The sequence below is a fragment of the Oryctolagus cuniculus genome, chromosome 7 (assembly GCF_964237555.1).
Source record: "Oryctolagus cuniculus chromosome 7, mOryCun1.1, whole genome shotgun sequence".
Taxonomy (NCBI): domain Eukaryota; kingdom Metazoa; phylum Chordata; class Mammalia; order Lagomorpha; family Leporidae; genus Oryctolagus; species Oryctolagus cuniculus.
Window position 1 is genome coordinate 48,014,819 of NC_091438.1, and position 19,688 is coordinate 48,034,506.

At 52.0% G+C, this 19,688-nt stretch overlaps 2 protein-coding genes across 2 annotated transcripts; both read left to right on the forward strand.

Annotated features, from left to right (window-relative positions):
- Nucleotides 1–3,200: 3,200 nt before the first annotated feature.
- On the forward strand, nucleotides 3,201–11,524 carry MTMR11 (myotubularin related protein 11). The gene is given in 18 exon segments (XM_051858715.2): nucleotides 3,201–3,470; nucleotides 3,826–3,916; nucleotides 4,709–4,830; nucleotides 5,057–5,117; nucleotides 5,280–5,422; nucleotides 5,878–5,956; nucleotides 6,076–6,211; nucleotides 6,401–6,488; nucleotides 6,635–6,723; nucleotides 6,808–6,932; nucleotides 7,972–8,038; nucleotides 8,228–8,298; nucleotides 8,828–8,994; nucleotides 9,296–9,469; nucleotides 9,721–9,903; nucleotides 10,330–10,623; nucleotides 10,889–11,023; nucleotides 11,025–11,524. Coding segments are annotated over 18 exon segments (2,157 nt in total). The 5' UTR covers nucleotides 3,201–3,404; the 3' UTR covers nucleotides 11,091–11,524.
- An 864-nt stretch (nucleotides 11,525–12,388) lies between these two features.
- On the forward strand, nucleotides 12,389–17,759 carry SF3B4 (splicing factor 3b subunit 4). The gene is made up of 6 exons (XM_008264501.3): nucleotides 12,389–12,511; nucleotides 12,948–13,076; nucleotides 13,653–14,195; nucleotides 14,513–14,719; nucleotides 17,018–17,191; nucleotides 17,380–17,759. The coding sequence occupies exons 1-6, from the start codon at nucleotides 12,478–12,480 to the stop codon at nucleotides 17,565–17,567; spliced, it is 1,275 nt and encodes a 424-aa protein (XP_008262723.1). The 5' UTR covers nucleotides 12,389–12,477; the 3' UTR covers nucleotides 17,568–17,759.
- Nucleotides 17,760–19,688: the final 1,929 nt, after the last annotated feature.

A 19,688-nucleotide genomic window follows, 5' to 3' on the forward strand; every position in this document is an offset into this window, starting at 1 on the left:
TCCCCTTACAATCTCTGTTCCACCCACAGTGGAGTGAGTATGCTACGGGAGAAGCCTGCAGATCCCTCCCTGGTTAAAAAGTTTTTCTTTCATGCCAGTTTCGTTTGTTTGTTGTTTTTTAATAAAAAGTTTATCCAACTCCAAAAAAAATTTAAGGGGAGAATCCATGTTAAAAGATTTATTTGAGGGGCCAGCATTGTGGTGTAGTGGGTAAAGCTGCTGCCTACCTTGCTGGCATCTCATATGGGCACAGGTTCGAGTCCTGGCTGCTCCACTTCTGATCCAGCTCCCTGCTAATGCACCCGAGAAAGCAGTAGAAGATGACCCAAGTGCTTGGGCCCCTCCTACCTGCTTGATAGGATGAAGCTCCTGGCTCCTGGCTTTGTCCTTGGGAGTGAACCAGCAGATGGAAGATTTCTCTCTGTCTATCCCTCTCCCTGGCACTCTACTTTTCAAATAAAATAAATCTTTTTAAAAGCTAAATTTATTTGAAAGGCAGAGTGACAGAGAGAGACCTATCTGCTGTTTACTCCCCAAATGGCCACAACAGCCAGAACAAAGATAGGAGCCCAGAACTCCATCCAGGTCTCCCACGTGGATGCAGGGGCCCACACACTTGACCCATCTTCCGCTGTTTTCCCATGCACATTAGCAGGCAGCTGGAGCAGGAGTGCAGCAGCCGGGACTCAGTCTGGTGCTGCAATATGCAGCTTGGCCTGCTGCACCACAACACTGGCCCCTGTCAAAAGTTTATTTCATAGATTCAGTCGCCTGAAGGAGTGGGGATGTGTGACACTCAGTGTGTGCGGGCCTGGGAAGCAGTATCTTCCCTCTCCTGTTGGCTCAGTTTCTTTTCAAGCAAAACTAGAGCCCACAGACCAATAAAACTTAGCAGTGGCTCAGTGCTGTGTATTTGGTTGACAATACTGAGCCCAGAAGAATGCAGCTGTTTCTGAGTGACGTCTGAACCTAGCTTTTGCCATTCCTACTCAGCCACATGTGTGAGGTTTAGTCCCATTTTTTTCTTCATAATGGAGCATTGCAGAGGTAATTGTCCTGGAATTAGTTGGGGTGCCTCTGTCCTCTTTCTCCAGGGAGGCAGCGTCCCAGACATAGCCACAGGTGAGAAGACAGAATTAGAAGCCCCTTCCTGGCCTGGAGTCACCTGCACCCCAGATTTTCCTAACATCCTTTCCCTCCAGGCCCTTCGGCTGCAGAAGCAGTGAGTCATGCAGCCTCGGTCTCTTTCCGCTTGGCAGAAAGCAGCCTGCAAATCACAGGCTGTCTTGTCCCCTACACTTAAGTTGATTAACAAAATATTTATTAGGAGGTCCCCGTGTAGACTTTCTCCATGCCACCTCCCTTCACTGGCCGCAGGCATAAAGTAGGGGAGAGCAGTGGGGAGTGGGGGTGGGAAGGACCTTGGCCTCTTTCCGTGCTTATAACTGGATGTGTGACTCATCTTGTGAGTCACTCCACCTCCCTCCTCCAGCTGCCCCGCCCAGCAGCCTGCACTCCAGACACAAACCTGCTAGCAGACCAGGATCTGCAAATGGAAAATCGGATGCAGCCCCTTGCCTCTCCACCCTTCCTTTCATCCAATAACCCCTGGGTGTATGGGTGGGTGGGGGGGGGCGGTGAGAGGTCGTCTTCCTGTTACTTAACCCTCGGCTGCTGCCCCCTTTGCATTCCTGGTTAGGTGCTGATCCAGATCACCCAAATGTCTTTCTCCCTCTGATCCACCCCCTTCCCCTTCTATTTTTTCTCTGTGTTTCTCCACTCTCCCATACCAGAAATATTAAAGAATTGAATGAGGCTCTATAATGAAGGATGGTGGGGAGAAGGAAAGGCAGATAAAGGGACTTTAAAACTGTGGTGCACACCTCTTTCTCTGCTCTACGTTTTTATGAGGACAGACTTGGGGAGCATTTCCTTCCCCCAGGGGCAGGAAGCCCCTAGAAGGCAGGGAGGTGAGATGGATGTGCTCCGCAACCCTTAGCGCTTCTTGGATTGGGCTTCTGGACCCCCTTCCTAGCAGGTGTATTCCTCTTTCAGGCCAACTCCCTGTGTTGCAACGTCTTCACTATTTCCACAGTGGCAGCCAGGACAGAACTTAAAAGCTGCAGCCGGAAGGGTGTGCGTGCTGGGGGGAGGGGAGAGTTGAGGGCTACTTTGGAAAACCGGGGCGGGGGAGGGGGGGCGGCACCTAAGGGTTGCAGCCTCTGTACCGACTCAAAAACAATAAAGCAGCAGCTCTTTAACTCTTTGTATTTTGTTTCCAGTCTTTCATGCCTAAAGACAAGAGTTTTGCATTGCCACCCCCAAGTCACCCTTAGCAACAGCTGCCTCCCCTCCCTCAGCCCCTCTTTGCTTCGGGGGTTGCGGGGGGAGGGGGGAGGGGGCAGTTTGGCTGAGGATTGGATTCCAGCCCTCAGCGTTAAAGTCCTGAACATGAATCATTCATTTGGGGATCTCGTGTTGGAGGGGTGGAGTCACGTACCTGAAGTGGGCTCTCACTGCCAATTGGCAGGTTGGGGCGTCGGGGTTGTGATGGGCAGGGTCACGTAGGAGATCTTTGGGCCTCCTACCCGCAAGACCTGCACACAGGCATGCCTGTACTTGTGTCTGCGTGCTGCACACATTTCAGTTTCTCTCCGTCCCTCACAACACTCGTCCCGCGAGGTATGTTTCACGCTCTTCTGAGCAGGCAGAATAACTTTAACCAGCCCCCTCCCTGGTTCCTGAGCCCCCCACCCCATTACCCCAGGCAAAAATCCCCTGGGGTCCCATATCCTCGCTTGCCCTTCCCAACCACTGTGTCAGGTTTGTCCGGGGAGGCAGCACGGAGCTCTGAGCTACACTTACGTCCCTACCCCCATAACCCCTTTTAAAAACTAGAACGCTAAGCTGCTCAGGGAAACCACCACTGAGAATCCAGAGAGGTAGCTCCACTTCTTCCAGCTGAGTAATCAGTATTCCTGCCCCCTCACAGTTTCCAACACTCCAGAACCAGAAGATAAGATCTGGGCTCGGCTAGAGAAGGGAGTCTGAGTGTTTCTCTCCCGGTTCCCCAGTTTTCCCCATCTTTTTAAGGCTCCTCCATTTCCTCTCCACTCCTCCAGAACTGTGTGTCTTCTCCTTTAAGGGGCTGGGCATCCCTCCCGGCCTCTCCAGAGTCGACCGAAGTTCCCGAGGAGCCTACTCTGGCTGGGCTGGACACACCTTTCAAAAGACCCCCAAAACTACTCCGTGCACCTCAAATGCTCCTTCCCCTCGTGCCCTCCCCCCGCCCCTCCCCCAACCCCTCTCCTCTCAACTACAGGATTCAGCCTGTCCCCAGAGGGGCTGAGCATCCTTGAGGTTTCCCACCCTTAAAGGTTCCGTACCCGGATGGAGCCAGAGAAATGTGGTGGGGGGGCAGGGGCCAGAGTTTCAACATTGCCCCCCACAAGGAGGAGCCCGAGATGGGGGTAAGGAGAAGGAATTGGGGGATGGGGCTGGCAAGAGGGTGTGGATGGGGATGAGGTAGAGGTACAAGGGGGAAGAGAGGCATCTAGACAAGGAGGAGGAGGAGGAGGGTGTGTCCGTCATATCAGCTTTGGTTGATGGGGCCTGGTGTGCCCTTTTCAGTCTCAAGTTCGTGGTTCATTATCCATTAACCAGCCCCTCCCTTCACTGTCTGCCAGCCCTGGTCCTGAGCTCCCCATAGCCACCGATCTCAGTTTTCCCCCCTGAGAGTGTGTGTAGGTTTCCAAAGGAGGCTGCTGAGGTCATCCCAGACCCCAGCAGTGGAGAGGCCTGGGCATTAACCTCTACGCTTCTCAGCTCCGCGGACCCAAGTCTGACCAGGGTGGCAGGATGCCGGAGCCCAGGAGTCGTCGGCTTGGCGGTTGCCTGGCTTCTGGATGCCTCCCAGGTAATCATGCCCTCCCAATGCCTCTGACCCCCAGAGTCGCCTCCAGAATGCGCCCCAGCCAACCTAGTTTCATACCCTCACCAAAGACACCTGTGTGGTCCTCTCCCGGCTCCAAGTGCTCCTGCCTGAAGCTTGCTCTCCTCTCTGTCCTGAGCTGGTCCTTGATAGCCGCTCTGTTTCCTTGACCCTCTCACTCAGCACTTTTCTCATTTAATTATTCAATAAATACTTGAGTGTCGACTATGTGCCAGGCCCTGGTCTCGTTACAGAGCTAAAATAATACCACATCATTTCCTCATAAGCTTGCATTGTACTGCATTAGAGGAAGATTTTTTTTTTCTTTGTTTAAGATTTATTTATTTTGAAAGAGTTAGGAGGGAGGGAGGGAGGGAGAGAGAGACAGAGAGAGAGAGAGAGAGAGAGAGAGAACTATCTTTTATCTATTGGTTCGCCTCCCAGATGGCAGCAATGGCCAGTGCTGGGACAGGCTGAAGCCAGGAGACAGGAGCTTCATCCAGGTCTTCATCTGGATCTCCCACATGGGTGGCAGGGGCCTGAATACTTGGGTCATCTTGCACTGCTTTCCTAGGCACATTAGCAGGGAGCTGGATCAGAAGTGGAGCAGCTGGGACTTCAATCAGTGCCCATATAAGATACCGGCATCACAGATGATGGTTTACCTGCTACACTACAAAGCCAGTCCCTAGGAGAAGATTTTATTATTCCCTCTTGTCTCAGGAGTGGGTGTGTACAAGAAATGGTGATAACAGGGCTTCCTTTCTTCCCCTTTAGGGGAGCAGATCCTAGCATGGGCTCCAGGGCTGAGGAAGGGGCTGGAACCTGAATTGCCTGGCACCTTGATCTGCACCAACTTTAGGGTCACCTTCCAGCCCCATGGATGGCAGCGGAGTCAGGTGAGATGGTTAGAGCAACAGAAAGGGCACCTAGATGAGAATGGGTAGGGGAGTCCAGATGGATGTAGACAACCAGTGGGGGTTAAGGGCTGTTGTTTGAATGTTCCAGTAATGTTCAATGGGGACTATGTCTACGGGGGGCGCCCACAGAGGCAGTCGGGGGCTGCTAAGGTGGAAAGCGAGCTGATTTCAGACGTCTGTAACGTCAGCAATGTGTCTCTTCTAGGACACTCCCCTGAGCAGTGACTATGATTTTGCCCTGGTCAACATCGGGCGGTTAGAGGCTGGTGAGTCTGGAGGTTTGCTAAGGAGCTCGCTGGGGGCACCGGAAGCCCTCCTCTTCCTTGTAGCTCAGAAAACTGCCAGGGAAGGAGTGGACGGGCTGCCGTGGAGGGGGCTGGAAGAGTTCCTCCCGGAGGGACCCTGATCCGTGGTTACACTGCTTTCAGTGAGTGGCTTGTCCCGAGTCCAGCTCCTGCGTCCGGGGTCCCAGCTGAAGTTTGTCCCGGAGGAGCTTCTGATTCACGGCCGAGACTTCCGGCTGCTCAGAGTTGGTTTTGAGGCTGGAGGACTAGAGCCTCAAGCCTGGCAGGTAAGAGGCCCCTAGCCTGAGGATCCGACCTCTCCTCAGAACCTGGGGATCCTGTCCCAATACTCCCCACCGTCTGGGGTCCCTCCCATCATCCCCTCTACTGCTTTCCTCAAGGAGAGGCCAACGGGCTGCGGTAGATGGCCGTATTGGCGCGTAAGGGCCTGATTCTAGCCGGCTCTGCTGGTTACCAGCAGTGTGGTGAGGGTGGGTTTGGCCTCTGAAAAATGGGAAGGGAGAGGAGATTCTTCCCAAAATTGCTCCCAGGATGAACATTTCATGAGTCTGTGGTTCTAGATTTGTTCTCGCAATCCCAGTGCCCATGGCCTGCAGCAGCCCTTTCTCTGGCTACGTGTCCTCTGTTGGTGGCAAGGACAGTGGGGCAACACGTGGCTCCACTTCCTTCTCTCCACTTCTTCAGTCTGAGCCCGCAGGATGGGCTGCCCTTTCCTCCACAGGTGACCATGGCCATTGTCCAAGCCAGAGCTCAGAGCAGTCAAGCGCAGCAGTGTTTGGGGCTGCCACTGACCAAGGCTGGTGAGTGAGGGCGCTTTAGGGTGGGAAGTCTGACAAAGCAGAGGCTGCCTGAAGACCAAAGAGCTGAGAAGCTTCTCGGGTTCCTTTTCTTCTGTTTGGCCACCTCACACCTGCTCCAGGCCAGGGTTCTGACTCGAGAAAGCCACCTATTCCTCTCTTGGAGACATCGGAAGACTGGGAGTTTGAGCGGAAGAAGCAGGGGGCCAGAGGCTGGAGGGTGAGCACAGTCAATGAGAGGTTCGACGTAGCTACCAGGTGAGGTCCCAGTTCACCCCAACCCCTGTTGCCCTCCCAATCTCTCATGGTCCCAGATCCGATAAAGCTAGGACATCACCCTTGCCGCTAAGCCCCAGCTCCCTTGGGAATGGTCGCCCTAGAGCAGCTTTCTTTGCATGACAACGTGCCTACAAGCCACACTGCAATTTTGCACTCTCAATTTTGCAGCCTCCCCCGTTACTTCTTGGTTCCTAGCCGAGTTCTGGACAGTGAGGTCAGGAGAGCATTTGGCCACTTCCATCAGGGCCGTGGACCGGTCAGTGTGAGGGTGGGGACTGGGAGTCACAGGGGGTGGGTCAGGGGTCGATGTGGAGGGGGGGGGTCCCTGCAGGGTCACTGTGGGGGCAAGGGTGGCTGGGTCCAGAGGATCTCCTGCAGTGACCCTCTTTCACCCATCTGAAGCGCCTGTCCTGGCACCACCCTGGGGGCAGTGACCTTCTCCGCTGTGGAGGCTTCTACACAGCCAGTGACCCTAACAAGGAAGATATCAGGTGAGGGGAGGTGAGGGGAGGGGACGCAGGGTTCGGTGTTCAGGGCAGACTCCTTCCCTTATTTTCTGGCTCCATGGCCTCCAGAGCAGTGGAGTCGATGCTACAGGCTGGGCATTCTGACGTCGTCCTGGTAGACGTCGTGGATGAGCTGCCTGGTCTCGCTGATGTCCAGCTCGCCCACTTGAGGCTGAGGGCCCTCTGCGTGCCTGGTAAGAATGACCTTGGACGCCTCGCCCTCACCCCTAGGTCTGCTGACCCCAGCATGCTTTGCTCTTTTGCCCACTGTGCAGGAGTAGCCGTTCAGCCCGATGATTCTTAGTTTTCTATTCAACTCCCATCTCCTCCCAGACTCACTGCTTTTCTGTCTTCTGGACCCTAACTTAGATTTTTAAATAGCTTTATTGAGATACAATGTACAGACCACAAAACTCACCCTTCACCTATCTTTAATGTACAATTCAATTTACAGTGTTGTATAATCATTACCACACTTTAAATCTTAGAAACCTCATAGCCATTCACAGTTACTTTTCATTCCAACTCTCAGCCATAGGCAACCACTACCCAAGTTATTCTGTTAAGTGTTTACTTATTTGAAAGAGTGACTGGGGGTGGGGAGAGAGAGAGAGAGAAAGAAGGGTGTCTTTATCCACTGATTCACTCCCCAAATGCTGCATAGACCAAAACCAAGAGCCTAGCACTCTTCCTGGGCCTCCCACGCTGGTGGCAGGGATTCAAGCACTTGGGTCATCATCTGCTGCCTTCCCAGGTGCATTTGCAAGAAGCTGGATCAGAAACAGAGTATCTGGGAATCAAACCAGTGCTCGGATTTGAGACGTGAGCAGTGGTTTAACCCGCTGTGCAACAACACCTGTCCCCTATCCAACTTCTTCTTCTTCTTTTTTTTTTTTTTTAAGATTTATTTGAGGCAGAGTTATAGAGAGGCAGAGGCAGAGACAGACAGAGACAGAGAGAGAGGTCTTCCATCCACTGGTTCACTCCCCACATGGCCGCAATGGCAGGAGCTGGGCTGCTCCGAAGCCAGGAGCCAGGAGCTTCTTCCAGTTTCCCCACAAGGGTTCAGGGGTCCAAGGACCTGGGCCATCTTCTACTGTTTTCTCAGGCCATAGCAGAGAGCTGGATCGGAAGTGGTGCAGACGGGACTCGAACCAGCACCCTTTTAACCAATTAGCCTATAGACTTGAATCCTGTTCTCATCTCTGCCCTTATCCCTCTATTCGCTATCAGATTCATCTGTAGCTGAGGACAAATGGCTGTCAGCTCTGGAGGGAACACGATGGTTGGACTATGTCAGGTACTCCCAGCTTAATCTATAATTCAACCTTTCCCAGCCTTTCATGAACTTGGACTCCTAAATGGCCTTCCATTATGTTCTCCTGGTTTCCCGAGAAGACTGTCATCTGCTAGTCCTTGGAAGAAGGGGCAGGACTTTGGAGTCTGCCTCTATTCCATTCCCCCCTCTCTTCCTCAACTTCCCCTCCAGGTCTTGTCTTCGCAAGGCCAGCGACATCTCAGTCTTAGTGACATCCAGGGTTCGTTCTGTAGTTCTTCAAGGTGAGTCCCTTGGGTCCGCCTCCTCCATTCCTTTCCTTTTTCCTTCACCCACCTGACTGGATTTGTTCCTGGAGGAAGACCACAGGGCTTCCTGTCCCCTTCTAGTGCTAGCATCTTCCGGTCACTAGGAAGTACCCATCCTTGAGTGCCACCTCTGCTGACCACTGCAGCCTGGGGACCTGAACATGGCTGTGTTCTCAGCTCCTCCGTGCCCATCCTTCCGTTAGTGCACGGGTGCACGGGGATGGGGGTTGGATTGGGAAGAGCAATGCAGAAACTGCTTTGAGAATTGTGGTTCTGTCTCCTCTGTGTAAAACTGGGTATTTCTATCCAGGGGTAGTCTACAAAATGAATCATTCCTGGTCTTTGTTTTCTCTTCACTTCTACGTGCCCTCTCAATCCTACTTTCCCCAAACTTTTCCCTCTGTGCCTCCCACTTCTTGCTGTGTCTCCTTCTCTCCTTCTCTCTTGTCCTAGTTTCCTGGGCCTCCCTTCTTTGTCCCATCCCTTCTTCCTCTTTGTCACCCAGAGCGCGGTGATCGTGATCTCAATGGCCTCCTCTCTTCACTCGTCCAGCTGCTCTCAGCCCCTGAAGCCCGAACACTGTGTGGCTTCCAATCACTAGTGCAGCGAGAGTGGGTGGCCGCTGGACACCCTTTCCTGACCCGGCTTGGGGGAACAGGGGCCAGTGAGGAGGTAAGAATCATTTGGGAGTGTTTCGGGTGTTGCAGGGGAGTATTACCAAAGAAGTAAGGGGATAAGAAAAATTACATAGTGCAGTCCACAGAAAGTGCACCTGCTCACGATGGTCCTGAGGTTAACTAAGCTTGAGGAACCGGGATGAGTGAAGCTCCCAACACCCTACGCCCTCAGTTCATATTGTCATCCCTTCACCTTCATAATGCCCCTCATGTCCTGTGTCCCCCAGGCCCATCATTTGTCATCCTCCCTCCTTGGGTCTCTGCCACCCTTCCAACCTCTTGCCTTCCCTTCCCAGGCGCCGGTGTTCCTCCTGTTCCTAGACTGTGTCTGGCAGCTCCTCCAGCAGTTTCCAGCTGAGTTTGAATTCTCTGAGTTTTTCCTTCTTGCTCTTCATGACAGTGTCAGGGTTCCTGACACCCTTACTTTTCTGAGGAATACTCCCTGGGAGCGTGGAAAGCAGAGTGGACAGGTCAGCGACCTCTATATTTTTGACTGGTCATTTGTTCTCATTGAGAAGAGCTGTGTGAAGTTCAGTCTTGATCTGTTTTATGAGAAGTGCGGTCCATGGGTGGGGAGGGGAGGTCACGCTTGCTCTCAGGACTAGGTTTTGCCCTCCATCTGATTCCTGGAGTAAGAGGGGAGAGTTTCATAATGTCTAGATTCAGGAGGAGGATTATATTACTCTATGTAACCATCCTTTTTCCTGCTTCCTCGGTCCAGTTCAGTTCCTACACACAAGTCTATACCCCAGGGTACTCCCACCCCCCAGCTGGGAATTCCATTAACCTGCAGCTGTCTGTCTGGGACTGGGATTTACGCTACAGTAATGAACAGATACTACAATTCCATAATCCTGGCTATAACCCAGAACACGGCCCAGATGCCTGGCTTCCGAGACAGCAGGTGAGGCATCTGACTTCTTCAACTCCCTTGACTTTCTCCACAGGCTTATGCTACTAGATGCAGAGAGACATAATGTCTGAGTTCCTCCCGGGAAGCCTCCCCACTTCTCTTCTGCAGCTGTCAGTCTCTGACTTTCCCCAGGAAGACACAAGTCCTAGGACAGAATAGAGGCTTATACTTTTGTCTTTCTCATTCCTGTTTCTCAGTCTTCCTGTTTCACACATACATTTTACAAGTTGCCCTAAAATCAACTTTCATCGGTCCCGAGCCCTAGTTGCAGCCTGATGAGGACAGTTCTGAGCGCAGGCCTGGGGTTCTGGTTGCCAGTGCAAGTGTAGATAGGAGTCCCATGCCCTTCCTAACAGACTGGGGACACTGAGCTTGTCTGGTTTCTCAGTTGCCAGTTGATTTCCCTTTCCCATTTAGCCAAGCTTCCTGGTTCCTGGCCCTCCCAGTTCTGTGTGGCTGTTCTCTAAAGGGGCCCTGACCCCTCTACACCAGCTCTGTCCGTGGCGGGAGAGTCCCTCTCTGCTGGCGGTCTCTTCTCGTTGGCTACCCCGGATGGCTGTCTCCTCTGAAAGCCTGGCTGACCAAGAGTGGGGGCTCCCTTTACACTGGGGAGCTTGCCCTTTACCTCCAGGGCTGCTGCTGCCTGGGTATCTGGGACCTCAGATCAGGCTCTGGAGACGCTGCTACCTGAGGGGACGGCCCGAGGTCCAGGTGAGTAAAGAAGACAGGGACTGGGAGTGGGGGAAGGGGCTTGACAGCTGAACCAGATGAACAGAGCTGGGAAGGCAAGGGGCTGGGCGGGCTGGGAAATGAAGTACCGTTAGAGGAAACTGCTAGAAGCTTACATTAAATGGAATTTAGGGCAGAGTTGGGAGGGGAAAGACAATTAGGCACCACAAGTAGCGGGCAGATCTTAGAAGCAGGGGTCTAGAGCTGCAATGACGTTTCTCTCTGTCCCTATTGGCACCCTTCCCAGATGGGCCTCTCAGCTCTCACAGTCTCTGGCCTCCAGGATGAACTATCCCATCTTCAGGAACTATTAAGGAAGTGGACACCAAGAGCGTTTCCTGGTGATCACTCCAAGAAAAGAGATCCAAGTACCATTCTCTCTCATTCCTGCTGAAATTGCTGGCATTCTCAAAGAGCAGCGGGGGATCTGGGTTGAGGGAGAGTCCTAATACTGCAGTGTTTTGTATATGGCCTTGTTGCCTCAGCTTTCACACTCCAGCTCTTAAGCAAACTCACTTAGAATTGAGTTTGTTGTGGACGGTGGTGCTAATCTTTAATTCTTGTCCTTTTATTTGGTTCCTGAAGCTGTTGTTTCCTGGGAGTTGAAGAATTAAGAAACAAAACAATCCACAATGTAATTGCTTTATAGATAGCCAGCTATTTAAGTTGTGACACCAGAGACGCTGTTCACCAGTTCCAACAGTATGGCCTAAAGACCTCATTCTTGCCCCTTCTTGCTGCCTATTTTAATTCCAATTTCTGTTTCTTCCTGTATAGTTTCTTTTGGAAACAAAGTGGATATGAAACACACCCTCTCTTCCAACTGTACATTTTTGTAGTGGCATTTCTATTTAAGTTCATTAAAGCACAATATTTATACACATTGCTGGCACTGATTCTTGGATTTGAATGAAGGATCCTAGATAGCAAAGACTTGAGAAAAGGTCCCCATCGTATGATTTCTAAGAAAGGAATGGATTTGGACCACGTGAGGCTCAGAATTCTCATCTCCCATTTAGAGGCAGACAGCCAAGAGCATATTATGACGTTGCTGGGGCCAGAAAGTGCTCTTGGAGTTGCAGCTTTGGTCACACTCCATCCGGGGAGCCTCAGATTCTGCTCACACTCCGGCTCAGACATTACCTCGAGCCAGCCAGAGGCATGAGGCCAAAACTAAGACGCTTGTGGAGCAGAGTCCTTAGGTTGAGGGGTCCCTGAGAACCTTTTCCTTTGGGTGACAAAAGGATCAGCTGGCTACAAAATACACGAAGAGTTACTATTTTTAGCTTGAAAGAGAGGAACAGACAACTTCCATCCGCTGGTTCACTCCCCCAAATGCCTCTAACAGTCGGGGCCATGCCAGACGCAGACCGGGAGCGGGGAACAATCCAGGTCTCCGACATGGGTGGCAGGGACCAAACTTGGGGTTTCTGCTGCCTCCCAAGGTGTGCATTTACAGGAAGCTCGAGTCGGGGGAAACCGGGGCTCGGACCCTGTAATTCTTGACTGAGGATGCTGTGGCTTAACCGCTGTGCCAAACGCCCGCACCGGTGGGAGACGTCTGGCACTGCTTTCAGAGGGCCTGCGCTTTCCTGCCCCGCCCTCCTCGCTACGACCGCTCGCCCCGGAACCTCGGCGCAAATCCAAACGCCTCTGAACCGGGACGCCACAGCACCGTCAAGTCCCGCGGGATCCTAAGATGGCCGCAGCCGCTTCCGGCCCCGCCCCCGTCCGGGCCCCGCCCAGCGTCACGTAAGTCTTCGCCCCGGAAGTGGAAGTAGTGACCGCGGCCAGAGGGCGGAGCCGCTGCTTGGAGGCGGCGGGATTCTTTTCGCCATGGCTGCCGGGCCGATCTCCGAGCGGAACCAGGGTGACTGGGCGGGGAGACGAGTCCGGAATGGGCCCGGGAGGGTGGGAAGCCCCAGCTAAGGCCAGTAGCGTCTCCAAGGCGGGAAACTGGACCCCCGTCCCCCGGAGGGCGCGAGACTCGCTTCCGTGGCTGGTGCGGGCGGGTTGGCCGGGTGCAGGCTGAGGCCTGGACGTGTGATGTTTCGTGCAGTCCCCCTGCTGCCTTTTCTGAGTGGGACGGAATTTGCAGCAGACACTAAAGTGAACTTCAGAAGGGGCTCTAGGTCCTGCGAAGAGGACGATTTAGGGCTTATTTGGATGCTTTCCACCTCCCCCTTTTCGCTTCTGTCCCACATCCCCGCCTGCAGTTCCTCTAACTGGGTTCCATCTTTATGTCCCGGTCAGCTCCTTTCCTGTCATATTCGTCCCCATCCTAAATTCCTGCATCCTCCCTCCAGATGCTACTGTGTACGTGGGGGGCCTGGACGAGAAGGTTAGCGAACCTCTGCTGTGGGAGCTCTTCCTGCAGGCAGGACCGGTGGTCAACACTCACATGCCGAAGGACAGAGTCACTGGCCAGCACCAAGGTGAGTCCGCGCCAAGAGGCCACTTTATGTATCTGACAGCTGCTCCTGAGGGTCCCAGCGGTATTTATACTTGTTTCAGAATGAGCGACCAGAAGATTGCTTCCTCTTCTTTTCTCTTTTTTAAAGATTTATCTATTTACTTGGGAGGCAGAGTTACAGACAGAGAGAGGGAGAGACAGAGAGAGGCCTTCCATCCACTGATTCACTCCCCAAATGGCCGCACTGGCCGGAGCTGGGCCAGTCTGAAGCCAGGAGCTTCTTCAGGTCTCCCACCCTGGTGCAGAGACCCAGAGACTTGGGCCATCTTCTCCTGCTTTCCCAGGCCATCAGCAGGGAGCTGGATCAGAAGTAGGGTAGCTGGGACTTGAGCTGGCGCCCATATGGGATGCTGGTGCTGCAGGCAGATGCCCAACCCACTGTGCCTCAGCACCGGCCCCAGATTGCTTTCTCTTAATCCTCAGTTCACAGTTTGTTTCTAAAATCATTTTCTTGTTCTTTGTGATTGGAGGGTGGGTGAGTTTTACCCAGTTTCGGGTATCTTCGCTCTAGTTGCTAATCTCCTCTCTGCCTGCTTAGGCTATGGCTTTGTGGAATTCTTGAGTGAAGAAGATGCTGACTATGCCATTAAGATCATGAACATGATCAAACTCTATGGGAAGCCAATACGAGTGAACAAGGCATCAGCTCACAACAAAAACCTGGATGTCGGGGCCAACATTTTCATCGGGAACCTGGACCCGGAGATTGACGAGAAGCTGCTTTACGATACTTTTAGCGCCTTTGGGGTCATCTTACAAACCCCCAAGATCATGCGGGACCCTGACACAGGCAACTCCAAAGGTTATGCCTTTATTAATTTTGCTTCATTTGATGCCTCGGATGCAGCAATTGAGGCCATGAATGGGCAGTACCTCTGTAACCGCCCCATCACCGTGTCTTATGCCTTCAAGAAGGACTCCAAGGGTGAGCGCCATGGCTCCGCAGCTGAACGACTTCTGGCAGCCCAGAACCCACTCTCCCAGGCTGATCGCCCACATCAGCTGTTTGCAGATGCACCCCCTCCACCCTCTGCTCCCAACCCTGTGGTATCATCACTGGGGTCTGGGCTTCCTCCACCAGGTAAAGCTTTTGGTTCGCAAATACGTTTGTCTTGGGGCTGCAGTGAGGAGAACAAAGAACCTGGAAAGGGAAGATCTCCTGAGTCAGTGGGTGATGAGAAGGGAGTTAGGAGGTGGTGGGTGGGAGGGGTGTGAAGAACTCTGTCGGGCTTCTCCAGGGAGGTAGGATTATTTGAGTAGTGCAACATGGCTTGTGACCTTAGAGCACTGGGAGGAGGGGGCAAGAACTCACCCTGCATAGACAGGTCAAACTGGGACAGGTTCTTTAAAGGCATTCTTTGCCCACCGCCATTAATCCTTCTTCTGATTTCTATATAGGCATGCCTCCTCCTGGCTCTTTCCCACCCCCAGTGCCGCCTCCTGGAGCCCTCCCACCTGGAATACCTCCAGCCATGCCCCCCCCACCAATGCCTCCTGGGGCTGGAGGACATGGCCCTCCATCAGCAGGCACCCCGGGGGCTGGACATCCTGGTCATGGACACTCACATCCTCACCCCTTCCCACCAGGTGGCATGCCCCATCCAGGTAGGTGTTCTTGGCTGGGAAAGGGAGGGATGTGCGTGAACGAACAAAATGCTCTCTTTAGTTTACTACTTACCACCTGTCCTGTTGTGTAAGTCTTTCTGCAGAGTAGCCTATACTTGCTGTTTGTTTGTTCCCTGTTGTTTCCCTTCTCTCTGACTCAACCCCAGAGCAGTGGTCTAGGGGATACTTCGACTTCTTAGATGGTTTGCCCTCTGCTGTATTTGAAACTAGCTGTGTACTCCTGTTTGAAATTCTTGTCTGTTTTTTTCATCTGTTTTTTGGATTCTCCACCTGACACCTCAGTTTCAGTCAATTTGATAAACTGATTTTTCTCTGGGTCTAGATTAAGTATACACTGATGTCTCCTAGTCTGTATCTCTAGTTCATGATTATTAACAATCTAAATCCATAATCCTGTTGCTCAGTGGACAGATCCACTTTTGTACCTCTCCCCTTCAGACCTTTCTCTTTTTAAAAAAATACGTGTAGGGGCCAGCGCTGTGGCACAGCAGGTTAACACCCTGGCCTGAAGCTCCGGCATCCCATATAGGTGCTGGTTCTAGTCCCGGCTGCTCCTCTTCCAATACAGCTCTCTGCTATGGCCTGGGAAAGCAGTGGAAGATGGCCCAAGTCCTTGGGCTCTTGTACCCGCGTGGGAGACCCGGAGGAGGCTCCTGGCTCCTGGCTTCGGATCGGCACAGCTCTGGCCATTGCAGCCTATTGAGGAGTGAACCATCAGATGGAAGACCTTTCTCTTTCTCTGCCTCTTTTCTCTCTGTGAATAAAAAGAAAAAAAAGAAAAAAAAAAACAAAAAAAACCTAGGGAGTCCAAATGGATTGTGCGCTCACCTTTGCCTCTCTACTGAGCCGCCCTCCTGGCCTGCCCAGGTGTAATTCTCTCTTTTCAACCTTGTAACCTCGCTCTCCCCCAGTTTCAGCGACTGGGCACTCTGTCTCTTCCGTTCAAAAAAAATTTCTTTATGTAATTATTTATTTGAAAGGCAGAGTTACAAAGAAGATGAGACAGAGAAAGAGAGCTTCCATCTACTAGTTCAAATGGCTGCAATGGCCAGGGCTGGATCAGGCCAAAACCAGGAGCCAGGAACTCCATTTGTGTCTCCCATGTGGGTGAGCAAGGACCCAAGTACTTGGACCATCGTCTGCAGCTTTCCCGGGCTCACTAGCAGGGATCTGAAGTGGAGCAGTCAGAACTTGAGCCTTTGCTCCATGTGGGATGCTGGAGTTACCAGCAGCTGCTTGACTTGCTGTGCCACAGTGCGGGGCCCTCCCCCTTCAAACCTATTCTATAAGTCTTCCGTATTTTTCAGGTGCATAATTCATGAGTCTAGGGCTGTGTTTGATTATTCCCTGTCACCTCACTTCCTGCTTTTAAATATTAATTTTATTTATTTGAAAGGCAGAACTACAGAGAAATCAATCTTCATCTGCTGGTTTACTCCCCAAATGGCTGCAACGTCCTGGGCTGTGCCAGGCCAAAGCCAGGAGCCAGAAGCTTCATCTGGGTCTCAAACTGGCGCCCATAAGGATGCCAGCATTGTAGACAGCACTTAACCTGCTGTGCCACAGCACTGCGCCCTCGCCTCACTTGTCATACGAACTCTTAGACTTGTGGTATCTGCCTCCCCTGCCAGTGCCCTAGTGCAAGCTCTTAGTCCCTTGTTATTTCACACTTAACTGTGCTGATCTCTTGCCACTTTGATTACAGTGTTGTCCTGAATCTATTTTCCCAGATGTTTTTCCGCCAGGTATTCAGATACCCTTTCTCAAAATTCTGTTGTGCCCTTCTACCTGCAGAGTAAAGCTTCCCCACACACTCAGTACCGTGGCTTTCAGGGCGTTTCCTGATCTGGTCCTGCCATCACCCCCATAGCCACTGCTCCAGATTATTGCTGAGTTACTGGTATTTGCCGAGACGAGACGTCTGTGCTCTTTGACACGCCTGTGATTCTCAAATGCTCACCTTTCTGCCTTGGACAGTTTGTTTCCATGTTCTCATCCTCCTGAAACATTCTGTCCTTTAGGTGGCTGTTGGGGCAGCCTGTCCTGTCAGTGGAGTAATCCCTCCAGTGGTTACACACTTGTGCATTACTATTCCAGTGCCTGGGTCATTGAGGAACCATGACGTGCGGTGGTTTGTCCTGTTGGGGTGGGAGCAGGGACAGGAGCACCTTGGATTTTCTAGCCCCTTCTCTTCCTGATGTCATTTTCTTTCTCATGTTGCTCTCTTCTCCATCTTTGTTCTCTTCCTGATTTTCCCCTTGTCTCTTATTTTCACAGGGATGTCTCAGATGCAGCTGGCCCACCATGGCCCTCATGGCTTAGGACACCCCCATGCTGGGCCCCCAGGCTCTGGGGGACAGCCACCACCACGCCCACCTCCTGGAATGCCTCATCCTGGACCTCCTCCAATGGGCATGCCCCCCAGAGGACCTCCGTTTGGATCTCCCATGGGTGAGTGGGCTGTAGCCTCCTCCTGTCTGCATATGTATCATTCTCACAGCTTTCTTTGTCAGCTTTCCCATGCCTGTTCTTTTCTTTCTCACGTTTCTTTAAGTCACTTTTTCCTCTTCCCACAGGTCTTCCAACATCAACTGTCTCCTGTAACTCACTGCTACTAATTTCTGTTTCCCTTTTTGCAGGTCACCCAGGCCCTATGCCTCCACATGGTATGCGAGGACCCCCTCCACTGATGCCGCCTCATGGGTACACTGGTCCTCCACGGCCCCCGCCCTATGGCTACCAGCGGGGCCCCCTTCCTCCACCCAGACCCACTCCCCGGCCTCCAGTTCCCCCTCGAGGCCCACTTCGGGGCCCTCTTCCTCAATAAACTCCAATTCTCCTTCCTATTATTTTCAGCTGAAGTTTTTTCGATTCCTTGGACCAATCAGAGTTGCTGTAGCTAGCTTCTCTGAGCTCTCCATTTTTAATGTAATTTTTCCCCACAAGATTTTTCCTTTTTTATGTTGGTCCTAAGTGTTTTGCAAATGCACATGGAAAATAAAACTGTACTTGTTTATTCTTTGTGGTGTTATCCTTGGCAAAGTAACTTTTCTCTTTTTCTCCAAGAAGTGTCGGGTCTTGTGAGAGAAATGGTAAGGATTCTGTGATGTGCCGTTGGAATAGCTGGTCTCTGAGGTGCCCTGGAGTGGCTATTTCCTTGCATAGAGCTTATCTCTAGTTTATCCCATGGGGTCCCAGTATCTCGAACATAAGAGTATTATAGTAAGATGAGAAAAGAAGTAAGATGCCTAGAGATAGGCTGGCATAAATAGCAAGTAGAATGCACAAAGCTGTTCATTGTAACTCTCTTTGTGGTAAGAGGAGATTGGTAACACCTCACATATCCATCTGGTTTGACAAATAACAACACTGCCTGGTGTTGGAGGCAGGCTGAGGTCGGAGCTGGTTCGGATCATAGCTTTTCAACTCCTCCACAGTGAGGTACAGAACCATTGGAAACATCGAGGTAAAGGAGGAGAGCACTTGGGGCTGCAGGTTCTTGGCTCGGAATTCCAGCTGCTCTAGCTTGACGTGCTAAGTAGATATTCAGGCAGTGGTGTTGAGAAGGTAGACAGCGATTCTGAGGGCGGGCTTGATGGGGAGGTCTGGACTGGAGGGAAATGTGGGGAGCATGTGTTTAAATAGCATGCTCGTAGGACTGCCTGAGCGGAGCGAGAGAGTAGGTGAGAAGGGTCACAACTAAGCCCCTAGGGCCTCTTCAGTGGGCCCAGGTAAGGGGGCTGTGGCGCCTGAGGAAAATGATTATCTTCCCCCAGAACTTAAAAGTGCTTCTTCCAAGAGTACAAGATTTCTATTTTAGCAAGTAATGAATCAATAACGGGGAGTAGCGAAGTCCCCTGGAAGAGGAGAAATGGCTCCCTCCTTGCAGGACTTGGCTATAACCTAATTGCAATATTAACATTTAAATAAAGAATGTATCAACCTCAAGGGCCAGCAAGGAAAGCCTAGTAAAGGCAGAGTCCCTGAGGCCCAGTGGGCAGAGCCATTGCAAGTACCAAGTACCACCCTGGAAAGCGCGCTTTAGCCATAATTTTATAGAGGTCCAGGAGCATTGGCAAGGCTGCCTGCAGCACGGAGGTGAGGATATAGAGTTGTTGCCAGGAAGTTTTCTGGACCCGTTGGCATTTGGGGATTGTGGGGAAATTAGGCACACGAGGCAATTCAAAGGTGGGCAGTATCCAAAGTCGAGAAGGTAGACAGCGATTCTGAGGGCGGGCTTGATGGGGAGGTCTGGACTGGAGTCGTTTACCACCAAAGCTGATTGGCCGTGCAGCATCATGGGAGGTGACGACAACTGATGACCAGTGTACAGACATATGGGTGGTCCTGTAAAAAGTCGCCCTGTAAAATGACTTTTTAAGTAATTGGTTGGTCCTTATGCCCTGCCCCAGTAATCCTGCGGTCTTGTTTTAAAAGGCATTGCTACGCATGCAATAAATGAGTTCTTGCTTACTTGACTTGACTCCCTGCTGCGTCTGACTGACCCCGGGATGGGGGGGTAGGGCTGGGGAACCGGCGAGCGGCACACTTAGCTTTCTTCGGACCCAGTCCATCCTTGTTTGGGTGGACTAAGACCCTGCAGGGGATGGCGAGATGCCATTAAAGATACAGATACTCCAGTTCTGTCGTCGGGGCATTTATACATTGACATTGTCATTCTGATTTGGCTTCAAGGAGAAAAGACACATAGACATGAATTTTCAGTCTGGTTGACAGTAAAATTTTCATGGTGGGCTAATCCATGTTGTGGCTTTACATTTTAGTAAATGGTGAATTTTGTTCGCACACATGAGTATTTCCGAGACCCAGCTTTGGAGCCTATAAAACGTAGGCCTGCATCTCTCTCAGTGGTAAATTCAACATGGCAGATGCCCCCCGTGAGATCCCTTGGGACACAGCCTGTGAACCTTTTCCACGTCATATATCC